General features: G+C 39.1%; 1 protein-coding gene and 3 gene segments (V, D, J or C); all 4 read left to right on the top strand.

Moving 5' to 3' along the window:
- Window positions 1–277: 277 nt before the first annotated feature.
- LOC134071234 (T cell receptor alpha variable 12-2-like) lies at window positions 278–1,106 on the top strand. The segment is given in 2 exon segments: window positions 278–536; window positions 736–1,106. Coding segments are annotated over 2 exon segments (390 nt in total).
- An 838-nt stretch (window positions 1,107–1,944) lies between these two features.
- Window positions 1,945–2,957, top strand: LOC134071228 (T cell receptor alpha variable 18-like). The segment is given in 2 exon segments: window positions 1,945–2,336; window positions 2,445–2,957. Coding segments are annotated over 2 exon segments (411 nt in total).
- A 2,742-nt stretch (window positions 2,958–5,699) lies between these two features.
- Window positions 5,700–6,287, top strand: LOC134099268 (T cell receptor alpha variable 3-like). The segment is given in 2 exon segments: window positions 5,700–5,787; window positions 5,944–6,287. Coding segments are annotated over 2 exon segments (432 nt in total).
- Window positions 6,288–9,932: 3,645 nt separating this feature from the next.
- On the top strand, window positions 9,933–12,931 carry LOC134099257 (uncharacterized). The gene is made up of 4 exons (XM_062552049.1): window positions 9,933–9,975; window positions 10,159–10,523; window positions 11,673–11,868; window positions 12,582–12,931. Exons 1-4 carry the CDS (start codon window positions 9,933–9,935, stop codon window positions 12,929–12,931), a joined length of 954 nt encoding a protein of 317 aa, XP_062408033.1.
- Window positions 12,932–13,387: the final 456 nt, after the last annotated feature.

Below are 13,387 nucleotides of genomic sequence, written 5' to 3'. Positions count from 1 at the left end.
GCAACACCCCAACTCCATCCCAGAGTTTCTCTACTACATATATGAACATGGTGCCACTTCAGACCGAGTTCCCCGTCTGGCTCCATCCATAAAAATTGATGAAAAGCGTGTGTTTCTGGAGCTCTCCTCTGCAGAGGCGTCTGACTCTGCTGTGTACTACTGCGCCCTGGTGCCCACAGTGACAGGAACTCAGACTCTGCTGTGCAAAAACCTCTCAGATGGAGGGAAGATCTATTAACCCAATCCAGTTGAGACATTGTGTAAAATGTGGATTAAATACAATGTAATAATCTGAAAACTCATATCTAGCTGCACAAAGGACACAGACAATACAATGAATGACCTAAATTACTCTTTACTCCTGAAGGAGGCACTGATGCTATCTTACAGTAAAACTGAAGGGGCTTTAGCAGAACTGTCACTCTTGCCTGAGTGTGTTTAGAGTCAAGGAGGGACAACAAACAGATGCTTGCCTTGCAAAAACAAGTTAACAATGAAATATCTCTGTGTTACAATGATTTTGTTCATGTTTATAGGTGAGTATACACTAAATGAAGATAAATAACAAAATCATTTACATTTACATTTATGCATTTAGCAGACTCTTATCCAAAGTGACTTACAATAAGAGGAATAACATTCAAGAAAATGTTTCTTCACCATTCGTTTAATTTTAATTTAAGCTATGTAAAAATGTGCAAAATACTCAATTAAAATAAATGACGTTTTCGACAGATGACACCCAAGAGGATATCATAGCATCTCTAGATTCTACTAAGAATGTTCTGGAGGATGCCAGTGCCACATTCTCCTGCAAGTACACAAGTGCAGATATTAACTCTGTACACTGGTACCGTCTGTGTCCTGGGGCTACACCTGAATTTATCCTATTCATAACGGAGTACAACACCACGGGAGGAACCCCACCAAGAATGTCGTCTCACATCAACCAGGACACCAAGCATGTGGTTCTGGAGATCTCCTCCACTCAAGTCTTAGACTCTGCTGTCTACTACTGTGCTGTGCAGCCCACAATGACAGGAAACATACAGACACTGTACAAAAACCACATCAGTACATGATGCTATGTATTATGATGTTTACCCATTATCATTATCTGTATCTGTAGCATATTGAATATATTTACTAGACATTTACAGAAAAAAAAAACTTTTTTTTCATGGTCAAATATCAGGGAAGAATATTCATGCAAATGTTATTTTGTATTCAAATATGGCCACTGTGCAATATCCTGAAAGAAATCAAACCTTTTCAAAAATATATCATATTACTTTGCTAGAAATTGTCAGTTAATACACTTTGCCTAATCAATTTTTATCCCAAAGCATGAAAATCTCCTTAAAACCAAAAGGCGCCATCATGTGGCAGTCTTGGCACATCACACACTGCCATTAATGCACCCCTAAACTAATTTATCTTCAGAAAGTGATGGTATATGTACAACCTTGACATGTAAGCAGACCAGTAATGTCTTTCCAACAACTGCTCTGCTCATGGCGTTCTGAGAAATAGATTATACATGATGAAGGTGCAAGCTGGTGGTGTCAATACACCATTTTGTTAGTTGCTTGCAGCAAGTTGTTGCTCACATACAGTATGTGGTTTCAGCTCAGTCTCCAATGTTTGTCCTGACTCATTGAATAAGAAACAAAGATGGTGGCTGAGACCGATCCATAAAAAAAACTACAGCGGAACATCTGGCAAATCTAAAAGATCTTTAATCATAATATTCACATTCACAAATGTTTTGGGGAAATATGGTGCAAACAATGAATCCTTTGGGGGATTTGGCATGCAACAGTTGACGTCTCTTGAAATGATCATGAAAACAGACATACACATGTACTATGTACATAGCCAACCTGCAGGTCCATTAACATATTATACCATGCAAATTGTATACCATGCAAACTGTAATTAGCACTATGACAATGCAGTTCACCAACTCAAAGAACTTACCAGAATCTTATTTCAGTGTTGTAAACAATGATGTCATATCAGAATGCTCAGCATTAATATTTAATAATTGTTTGGATCAAACCTGGTTGTTGGAAATTTTCTAATCCTTTATTTTCCTCATATTTACTTTTTAAATATGTTGATGTTGGAATAACATTGCAGATATTACCAAATATGAACACTGCAGGAAGATGAGAAAATAACCTTTTCTTTCCAGTAGGTGGAGCTTAAGAGCCTTCAGCAACCGAATGTGAAGTAGAAAAATGCTTTTCGCAGACGGCCCTCACAGTGACAAACCTTTTGGAGATCAGCAATGGTGTCTCTCTCTGCAGTCATCCTTTTCTTGCTCTATATTGGTATGAAAGCATATTAATTCATGTTGACTATTGTTATACTAGAAAATGTACTACTTGCAAACTTGTACATGATCAAACTGACCAGCGTTCTTCCCTCTATGTTGGTAGGTGAAACCTTGGAGGATGATAGTATCAAATCTCTGGACTCTGTGAAGCATGTTGCACTGGGAGGGAGCGCCACTCTCACCTGCAGTTACAGTGGGTCTGTCAGGACATTGCAGTGGTATCGCCAAGGTCTCCATTCTGAGCCACAGTTCCTTCAGTACATCACCACATCAGGGATGAAACACCCTGAGCATGTTGAAAATCTGTCAGTGAGGGTTTTGGACAACATCACACGCCTGGAACTGGAGATCTCTTCAGCTGAAATGACTGACTCGGCAATCTACTACTGTGCTCTGCAGCCCACAGTGACAGGAAATCAGACAGCCTTAAACAAAAACCTGATAGGTCCCAAAGAAATCCTACGAACATGAGTGAAAGTGTCACAGCGCATTCATCTATAGATATTTCAATACAATTATGTTTCACTAGTTTATCCTGTCTGTAGTATAGTTAAGGACACGCCTACTATGGAAGCCTCAGACTAAAGACGTGACAGATCATGATATAGACACATGTATGATGCTGCAGTTGGCATTAAATGAAATAAATGAAGATATCAGTTTCTTTATTGGACAACACAACAAATGCTATGCAACACATACAGTAGATCAAACATGGCACTACGTGCATATATCTTGCCACTAATACTATATTTCCAGGTTCGAAGTTGTTTGTTTTAGGCCTACCTGAAAACTGTGTTGAGGTATAGCTTAAGAGTGGTCACTACACTTTTAAAACTGAAGAACAGGTAAAAAAAAAACCCTTCAATTAGAGTTTAAAGTAGGCCTATAATAAATGAAAGACATATCATCAAAAGGTTTAGGGAAACTGGGCCAAGAACAGATGGTGGAATCCTTCACCATGCGCAATAAGGAAGACAGAGGGGGAGTTGCTTCTTTCAGATGAAGTCTCTGATGATAAAGGAAGTGTGTACTGTACCCTCGACGGTCCCTCACATCTTGTTCCTCACCGACACCTGTGACATCATGCTCCTGTTCTCTCAGCTGATTTTTACTACACTCATAGGTGAGTTAAATTGGATCACATTAACAGATTTGTACAGATATACTGAATAGTGTGCTTGATTTATACCCTATTTATAGCATGTCTGTGACTGATGAAACCATGACCTCCATATTTATGATGCATTCAAACTTGTATCCATATTATTTATACAGGTTACAGTGGCAGTCAAACAATAAGAGCCACGAAGTCTGAAGAGTATGTCTCAGAGGGAGGAAACATTACTATAAACTGCAAATATGAAGGATACGGTCCATATGAAATCAACAGCATACAATGGTACTACCAATACCCTGCATCAAAACCAGAGTTCTTGCTTCAAATTCTTCACGATACCGGTCAACTTGACCCAAAAAATCATCGTTTTAATACCAGACTGAACGACAAGAAGACCCAGGTGTTTCTAGATATCCCATCAGCTACAGTGTCAGATTCAGCAATCTACTACTGCGCCCTGCAGCCCACAGTGAGAGGAAACATGGAGACACAATACAAAAACTAGTGTACCTTTCAACTGTGTGCCACATCTACTTAGGACTTTCTTGAAATAAAGAAGCATACATGTACACAAATACATATATACACGGCATGTTTTTATAAAATCTCAATCGTTTTTAAAAATGTATAACATGATGGCTTGGAAGAATGGCGCCTCTAACATCTTTTATCATGGTTTAATTTACCATGGTGCACTATTTTCATTCCCATAGTTTTGAGCGTGCACAATTGACTATGATGGGAATGACAGCACATGTCATGTGATAAACATCATCAAGAAATATGCAAAATGCAAGTTCCCAAAATTGCCATTTCTAGGCAACATGTTACTGTGACTCACACTTTGTATTCAAAGGGTATTAAAAACTCAAGGCTAGTTAATTGCAGCTAGTGTAGCTAGTGTAGCTAGCGTAGCGGTCCTATCATGATTGTCAAAGTTTTTTTTTCTTCCATCATCTACTTCCTGAGTTTTAGGTCAACGATTCCCGGGACACCGTAGCACTGGGGCACATGAAACTTGGTAGGCATGTAGCCCCAGTAGACTTTTACGGAAAAATTTCATTTGGTCCCCGGGGGGCACTCCACCCCCGCACTGGCCTAAATAACTACCTGAACCATGGCAACGAGGATGACAAAATGTTTATGGTATGTTGGTCTCAAGAGCCTGCATCAACTTAGCTTATAACCAGTCATTTGTGATTTGCACCCATATGGCAAAAAAATAAAATGCAATATTATATTGTAATCGCCCCTATCTTCAGATGAAATGTTATGAACTGCACCAAATTTGACCGTGTGTGTCTGTGTGTGTCTGTGTGTGTATGTGTGCGACGCGTGCATTGCATACGTGTGTGTGTGTGTGTGTGTGTGTGTGTGTGTGTAATCTGTGGATGTGTGTGTGTGGGGTTGTGTGTGTGAGTGAGTGTGTGTCATTCTTAACCAGCAACCCTTCGCTCAAAAGCACCATCTGCAGGCTGATGGGTGTACAGTCACTACATTTACAGAAATGTATTTATTTTGTAGCCCCCCATAGATGAAATTCCATAAAACGTGGCATACTCCCAGAGGAGGTCAGGTTAATCATACACATGAAATTTGGTGCAGTTCATAGCATTTCATCTGAAGATGTAGGCGAGTAGAGCAATATAATATTGCATTTTCATTTTTGCAAATCACAAATAACTGGTTATGAGCTAAGTTGATGCAGGCTCTTCAGACCAACATACCATAAATATTTCATCATCCTCAGTGCCACGGTTCAATTAGTTATTTAGGAAAAACTGATTTTTTGGGGTTTCGGGGGGCCAGCACGGGGGTGGACTGGCCCCCGGGGACCAAATGATTTTTTTTCCGTAAAAGTCTACTGGGGCTACATGCCCACCAAGTTTTATGCCCGGTGTTGCGGTGTCACGTTAATCGTTGACCAAAAATTCAGGAAGTAGATGACGGGCGAGAGAGAGAGAGAGAGAAAAAAAACTTCAACAATCACAATATGACCGCTACGCTAGCGGCAGTCATAGTTATAAGGAACATTATGAACTAGGTTAAGCTTTAACAGAAGAGTCCATTCAAGAGTGTAAGATCTTACAGAAACACAAGTATCAAATCAAAGGTTAAATTCCATCTTGGTTATTTTCCCTCACAGGAAACTGGGTCCAGAAGAAGAGTCCCTCACCACCCTCAGTAAGGAACAGAGAGGGGGAGTGGCTTCTTTCAGATGAGTGCAGCCCTCTGCCGATGGTGTGCTCTCCTCACATCGTGTTCCTTACTGACACCTGTGCCATCATGCTCCTGCTCTCTCGGCTGATTTTTGCTACACTCATAGGTGAGTCAAATTGGATCACTTTAACAGACTTGTTCAGATATAGCTAAATATAATGCGCTTGATTTGTAGATGTAATTAAAGCATATCTGTGAGTGATGAAAGCTTGACACCCATACTTATGACACATTCAAACTTGTATTTATATTATTTGCACAGGTTGCAGTTGCAGTCAAACAATAAAGCCCATGAAGTCTGAAGAGTATGTGTCAGAGGGAGAAAACATTACTATTGGCTGCAAATATGAAGGATTTGGTCAATTTGATGTCAAGAACCTACAATGGTATTCCCAATACCCTGCATCGAAACCAGAGTTCCTGCTTCTAATTCTTCATGGTACTGGTCAAATTGACCCAAAACATCATCGTTTTAACACCAGACTCAACGAGAAGACCCAGGTTTTTCTAGACATCCCATCAGCTACAGTGTCAGACTCAGCAATCTACTACTGCGCCCTGCAGCCCACAGTGAGAGGAAACATGGAGACACAATACAAAAACTAATGTACCTTTCAACTGTGTTCCACAAGCATGTACTTTGGACTAGCTTTGAAAACAGTAAAAACATTGAAACACACCCACTGTCTTGCAATCAAACCCCCTACACACAATAAGGTGTAACATTGTAGTTTTGAAATACAGAATAGTGCTGCCTTGCACATTGTTCATTAGAAAACACTGTAACACTTTACATGACACTGTTCTGAACCCAGACCCTCCACTGTAAAAAATGAAAAGTTAGGGCTGTCCAAATTATCAAACCATAGGCCTACTACGTTACCATCACATGAAACAGTCTTCAGAATGAATAACTTGAGTAATCCACTTTTCTCTAATTGAATCAATAAGGTACTGTAAATGTAGCCTATACTAGGGGAAAAAGGAAAAGAGGTTTTGTCACATATACTAAACCTCAAAAAATTAAATTAAACAAACGTATATAGCTTTCTTTCAAACACAATGTTATGACAATGAACTGACACATTTTGCCACAGCAATGAATTCATCCAACAGAATCATGTTAGAGCAATGTGAAGCACCTACTGTTAGTATACTGAACCGGTCCGGCACATGAACACATGGTTGGTGGAGTCCTTATATGCTCAGTAAGGAACAACGAGGGGGAGTGGCTTCTTTCAGATGAAGGCAGCCCACTGTTGACGGTGTACAGTACTCTTCTCACATCTTGTTCCTTACAGACATCTGCCATCATGCTCCTGTTCTCTCGGCTGATTTTTACTACACTCATAGGTGAGTCAAATTGGATCACTTTAACAGATTTGTACAGATATAGCTACATATATAATGTGCATGTTTTATTATGCCTTATATATTTAATGCATATTTGTGAGTGATGAAACCATGACATCAATATTTATGGCGCGTTTCAAACTTGTATTCATGTTTTTTTATACAGGTTGCAGTTGCAGTCAAAAAATAACACCCATAAAGTCTGAAGAGTATGTGACAGTGTCAGAGGGAGGAAACGTTACTATTGGCTGCAGATATGAAGGCTATACCAACAACTTACAGTGGTACTACCAATACCCTGCATCGAAACCAGAGTTCTTGCTTCTAATTCTTCACAATTCTGGTAAAGTTAACCCAGAAAATCATCGTTTTAACACCAGACTGAACAACGAGAAGACCCAGGTTTTTCTAGATATCCCATCAGCTACAGTGTCAGACTCAGCAATCTACTACTGCGCCCTGCAGCCCACAGTGAGAGGAAACTTGGAGACACAATACAAAAACTACCTTGCAACTGCATGCCACAAGCATCTACTTTGGACTAGCTTTAAAGAAAGCTTTAAAATGTATAATATGATGGCTTGGAAAAATAGACTTTTATTTTACCTTTTGTCTTCATCCTTCTTTTAATGCTTACATTTTTTCATGCTGTCCTGTGCAGGGTGAGCTACACCATACACTGTGAAATACATCTACTGTATAAGAGACCTTTTTTATATTTGAACGTTCCTTCTGAATCCCTACAGAAGAGAATGAGTGTTAAATAACAGGCAAACCAAAGGTGCGGAATAATTCTCTGGGCAAGGAAATGTCTGCATATAGCCTACATTATGAACCCCATGCACCACAGTTTCTGAGCATTGCCACAAAATAGCCTGATGAACAGTAATAATTAAACTACACTACATACAATACCCTGTCCAGACCCTGAACATACAATGTACAATGATTTAACACATCATACCGATGTATACTTTAAATCTATTTTATCAAAAGCACTGCATATTAAAACATTGTTATTGTCATGTACATTTAAAACAGATAAACATGTTTTGTATGATTAATATTCCTTATAAATGTGTTTTCTTTGCTGAGTTAATTAGGGTGCAATGTGAACTATAGGCTATTTGTAGAGTGGAGTTTAAACAATGTGAGCACTAATGTATGAACCTACTCTATAAGGTGATTAAAGTTCCAAATATCCATTCATATAATTTGGCAATGTCTAAGACTTACCAGCAGAGGGCAGACAACCTCTTTGTTGGAAACCAATGTGAACATTGCACTTGTTCAGTAAGAATGTACCAATATTTAAGTAGAATCCAATCACAATAATAATAATTAAAAAAACAGCTTTCATGACAATTTACCAAAAGTCAACCAACTCAAAATAAAGGCTGACATAGTTTGACTCCAGTGAATTTAGTCTGAAATGGTTTCACTTTGAAAGAGCTTTCTGAAATGTTTGTCATCTGGGCCTGAAATCTTGGTCAATAAAGTGTATGTACCAGGTATGTTTTTTTTTTTTAAACTGGCCAACATGATGATGGGTTATGATGCAGTACATGTTCTCACTCCTACAGCCACCTCCCCTCCTCGAGTGAAAATGCAGTTGCTACTGTCTGTCTGAGATCAGAGAGGGAAGGGATTTCTGAGGGCTGAGGGTGTGCACTAGAAGGCAAACTTATACCTCACTAGGCTCTACAAGGTGGCAGCTTCAGTTAAGTAATCATCACTGAATGTCAAGATGATACCTCTCTGTATTATTTGCCATTTTGTTATTTTCACAGGTATAAAATATATTATCTCTACCCACATTACTTAATTTGTAAATATGTCAATAACAAAGGTTGTGATATCTTGTATACAATATGGTATAATACAAATAGCATTTCAATCTAAAAATTTTTGCATTTCATATTGCAGGGCAGACGGCAGGTCAGCATATAAAATCGCTCGCATCTGAAGAGATTTCTAAAGAGGGGGACCCCATCAAGTTCACATGTAACTACAGTGGCACTTATAGTTCAGACTCTCTGCTGTGGTATCGCCAGTACCCCAGATCGAGGCCAGAGTTTTTGTATCTTCTGACTGAAGGAAATCACTCACAAAAAGCAGATCCACCGGTCCATGGGTTGTCCGTTAAACTGAACAGTAAGAAGGACCAGGTGTTTCTGGAGATCTCATCTGCCGAAGTCTCAGCCTCGGCTGTCTACTACTGTGCCCTGCAGCCCACAGTGACAGGAAACACGGCATGGCCTGACAAATACTCCACAAGCGATGAATGGCATGTGCAAAACAAAAAATAAATCTACATGCCTTGTGTGTTTAAGGGTCCTGCCTCTGGTATTGTCTATTTCATCTATCTTTACGCTTGAATATACTGTAAGTTGTTATAATGTAGGGCATTCTGTTGTCACCCCTCTTACACATGCACTGGTCATGCTTTTGCTGAAATATATACACAGAAATCATCAACAACCTGCAAACGTAATGCAATGTTAACATTCATTTTAGCAGATCTTTACATGAAAAATGACTTTCAACTAAAAGCAAAGTTTCATTATTAAGAGTTTCATCGCTGTATTTCAGTCTTGCATAAGTTAAAAACAGCATTCCCTCTGATTTTACGTTTGTGTTCTTTATCCCACCAACAAAATGGCTTAATTTTCAAAACAATTGTCTAGAACATATACAGTTACAAGTAAGCATAAACATTACAGTACCTCCACCCCTTTCTACACAGCCTGATGAAGTCTAGTGCACCATCCACACAAGATATGAATGGGAGGAGGAGACCAACACCACTGAGGAGTCAGACTCTCAGAGGAGGGGGCAGAACTAACAGAGCACCTCCTTCAACATCGAGAAGCCACTTAACTGACACGTCATTTGAAGATGGATCTGTTCTTTGTGCTTTGGGTGCTTTCTACAATTGTAGGTATACAGAGATTGTGTGTTGTGTATTTTTATGCATTTGTGCCTTAGTCATTATAGTTAATTTCATTTGTTTGTACTCATTAGTTTCATAAATTGACATCATAAAATATGTTTGAAAAACTGCATAATTATTATTATTATTATTATCATTATTTTGTCATTATTGATACGTTCTGCTCTACAGGTGATTGCAATGGACTGGGTATACAGCCAAGCAAGACTGAGAGTGTACTCTCTGAGGGCAGCCGTGTGTCTCTGTCATGTAACTACACTGGGACTGTGAACAAGGACTCCTTGCTGTGGTATCGACAGTACCCATACTCAGCACCAGAATTTCTCTACCTCTTCAGTGAGAGCAGTTTCAAGCAGGAGGCTGAGCCTCCAGTCCCCGGGTTGTCTGTTGAACTGGACAGTGATCAGAGCCGTGTGTCTCTGCACCTCTCCTCTGCTCAGCCCTCTGACGCAGCACTCTACTACTGCGCGCTGCAGCCCACAGTGCTGGGGAAACCTGACACCCTGTACAAAAAGCTCAGCGTGGCCAGGCCTATGGTGTAGCTTTGTCATTATAAATTCCCTCAACTTCCTCTGTGAGTCCACCATCAATGACAACACACATCACAGGCAGAATAACATCAAATAGTGGAAATGGTGAAATTGATGGTACTTGACATGATTGATCTAATCACACCTTGGTGACATCAGTGAACACACAATTGTGCTTTAGAAAATATTAATGTAAATATGTACATTTTATGCATATATGTATGCAACCTGCAAACTTAATATATTGTTAACAGTCAATTTAGAGGATCATAATATGTTTGAAATTACATTCAACCAAAAACAAAGTTTCAGAACGTGTTTCATATTTCAGTCTTACAGAATTTAAAAACAGCATTCCCTCTGATTTTACATCTGTGTTCTTCATCATCGCACCAACAAAATGGCTTAATTTGAGCAATTATCCAGAACTTATTTTACAACTACAAGTATATTTCCATATAGTTGAAAGTAAGCATAAACATTACCTCCACCCTTTCTACACAGCCTGATGAAGTCTAGTGCACCATCCACACAAGATATGAATGAGAGGAGGAGACCAAAACCACTTAGGAGTCAGACTCTCAGAGGAGGGGGCAGAACTAACAGAGCAGCTCCTTCAACACCGAGAAGCCACTTAACTGACACTTCATTTGAAGATGGATCTGTTCTTTGTGCTTTGGGTGCTTTCTACAAGCTTAGGTATATAGAGATTGTGCGTTGTGTATTTTATACAATAGAGCCTGAGTCTCAATACTTCATTTAATTTGTTTGCACTCATTAATTTCATTAATTGATTTCATAGAATATGTAAAAGACAGTGCAAGTATTATTATCATTATCATTATCATTATTTTAACAATTATATTCTGTTATACAGGTGCTCTTAAGTGCTAAGAACTTCTTAGGAGCGTTCTTAGAACGTTCTTAGAACACTCCTAAGAAGTTCTTAGCACTTAAGAGCTTCTTAACGCATCTGGGAAACCCGGCCATTGTGTATTGTCTCATTAGTTCATTTATTTTGTATGCACTCATTTGTTCCATTAATCAATTTCATAGAATCTATTGAAAGACAGTACAATTATTATTATTATGATTATCATTATTTTAACAATTATATTCTGTTATACAGGTGATTGTAATGGACTGGGTATACAGCCAAGCATGACTGAGAGTGTACTCTCTGAGGGCAGCCTTGTGTCTCTGTCATGTACTGTGACAGCAGACACAGAGTCCTTGCTGTGGTATCGACAGTACCCATACTCAGGACCAGAATTTCTCTACATCTTCAATGAGGCCAATTTCAAGCAGGAGGCTGACCCTCTAGTCCACGGGTTGTCTGTTGAACTGGACAGTGATCAGAGCTGTGTGTCTCTGCACCTCTCCTGTCCTTTGCAATTCCCTCAACTTCCTCTGTGAGTCCACCATCAATGACAACACACATCACGGGCAGAACAGAATCAAATATTAAGTGGAAATGGTGAAATTGATGGTACTTGACTTCGTACCTTGTTGAAGTCTATGAACATCCAATGTGCTTTAGAAAAATATAAATATAAATATATACATGTAATGACATATATGCATGCAACCTGCAAAGTTCCTAACATTCCTAACATTAATTTTAGCAGATCTTTAGCAGAACCAGTTAAAAGTGATTTTCAACTAAGCAAAGTTTCGTCATGGGTTATTACTAAAGAGTTGAAAAACATAATTCACCCTGATATACAGGTACAGTATGTTATGACATCAATGCATGTATATACACTTGCAACCATTTTCACCTCAGGCAGAAGGAGGGGCCACACTGAAAGACTAAACAGAATCAGAGGGAGCACCAGCAGTCTGACAATCTCTGTGAACCCTACAGGATGTGTCTGCACATACTGGCCTTTCTGTCTGTCCTCACAGGTAGGAGAGTTGATTAGAGCCTTACATTCAAACAACACCTTTGATTTGAATCATACTTGATCGTAGTAACCTTTGAATGAGTAACATTAAGAATCAGATACTTGTCAGAGATTGACATAGGCCTAAGTGATGTTAACGGATATCTTTGTAATGCAGGTGGCAGTCTGGCAGATAAAATCACACCATTTGAAAATGTACTGTATGTGTCAGAAGAAACTAAAGTTACCCTTTCTTGTAACTACACCGGAGGAGCATCGAGTGAATTATTCTGGTATCGACAATATCCTGGATCAAAGCCAGAATTTATCATGTACATCATTGAGTCTGGACACAACAGGTCAACTGTGAGTGCTCGCCTGAGTGTCCATATCAGTAAGGACGTCAAAAGGATGGACATGAAAATCTCCTCTGCAGAGGTGTCTGACTCTGCAGTGTACTACTGTGCCCTGAAGCCCACAGTGACAGGAAATACTACAATCATGTACAAAAAGCATCTGAACTTTTAAGGGTGGAGTCATTGCATAGCCATTGACAATCTCTTACAAATCAGTCATTCATGCACAATATGACATCTAGTGTTCAACCCTATAACCCTAACCCTAACCCTAACCCTAGTCAAACCAGTTTATTTTCAATTGCACATTTGGCTATCAACACAGTCAAGCAACTGGATGGAGGAGAAGCCACTTAACTGACACTTCATTTGAAGATGGATCTGTTCTTTGTGCTTTGGGTACTTTCTACAATTTTAGGTATACAGCGATTGTGTGTTGTGTATTTTTATACAATTGAGCCTTAGTTCATTTATTTTGTATGCACTCATTCGTTCCATTAATCAATTTCATAGAATCTATTAAAAGACAAATTATCATTATTCTGATTATCAGTATTTTATTACAATTATATTCTGTTCCACAGATGATTGCAATGGACTGGGTATACAGCCAAGCAAGAGTGAGAGT

The sequence above is a fragment of the Sardina pilchardus genome, chromosome 2, assembly GCF_963854185.1.
Source record: "Sardina pilchardus chromosome 2, fSarPil1.1, whole genome shotgun sequence".
In the NCBI taxonomy this organism is placed as follows: domain Eukaryota; kingdom Metazoa; phylum Chordata; class Actinopteri; order Clupeiformes; family Clupeidae; genus Sardina; species Sardina pilchardus.
The sequence above is the reverse complement of the archived record's forward strand: the minus strand, read 5'-3'. Positions and strand labels throughout refer to the sequence as shown.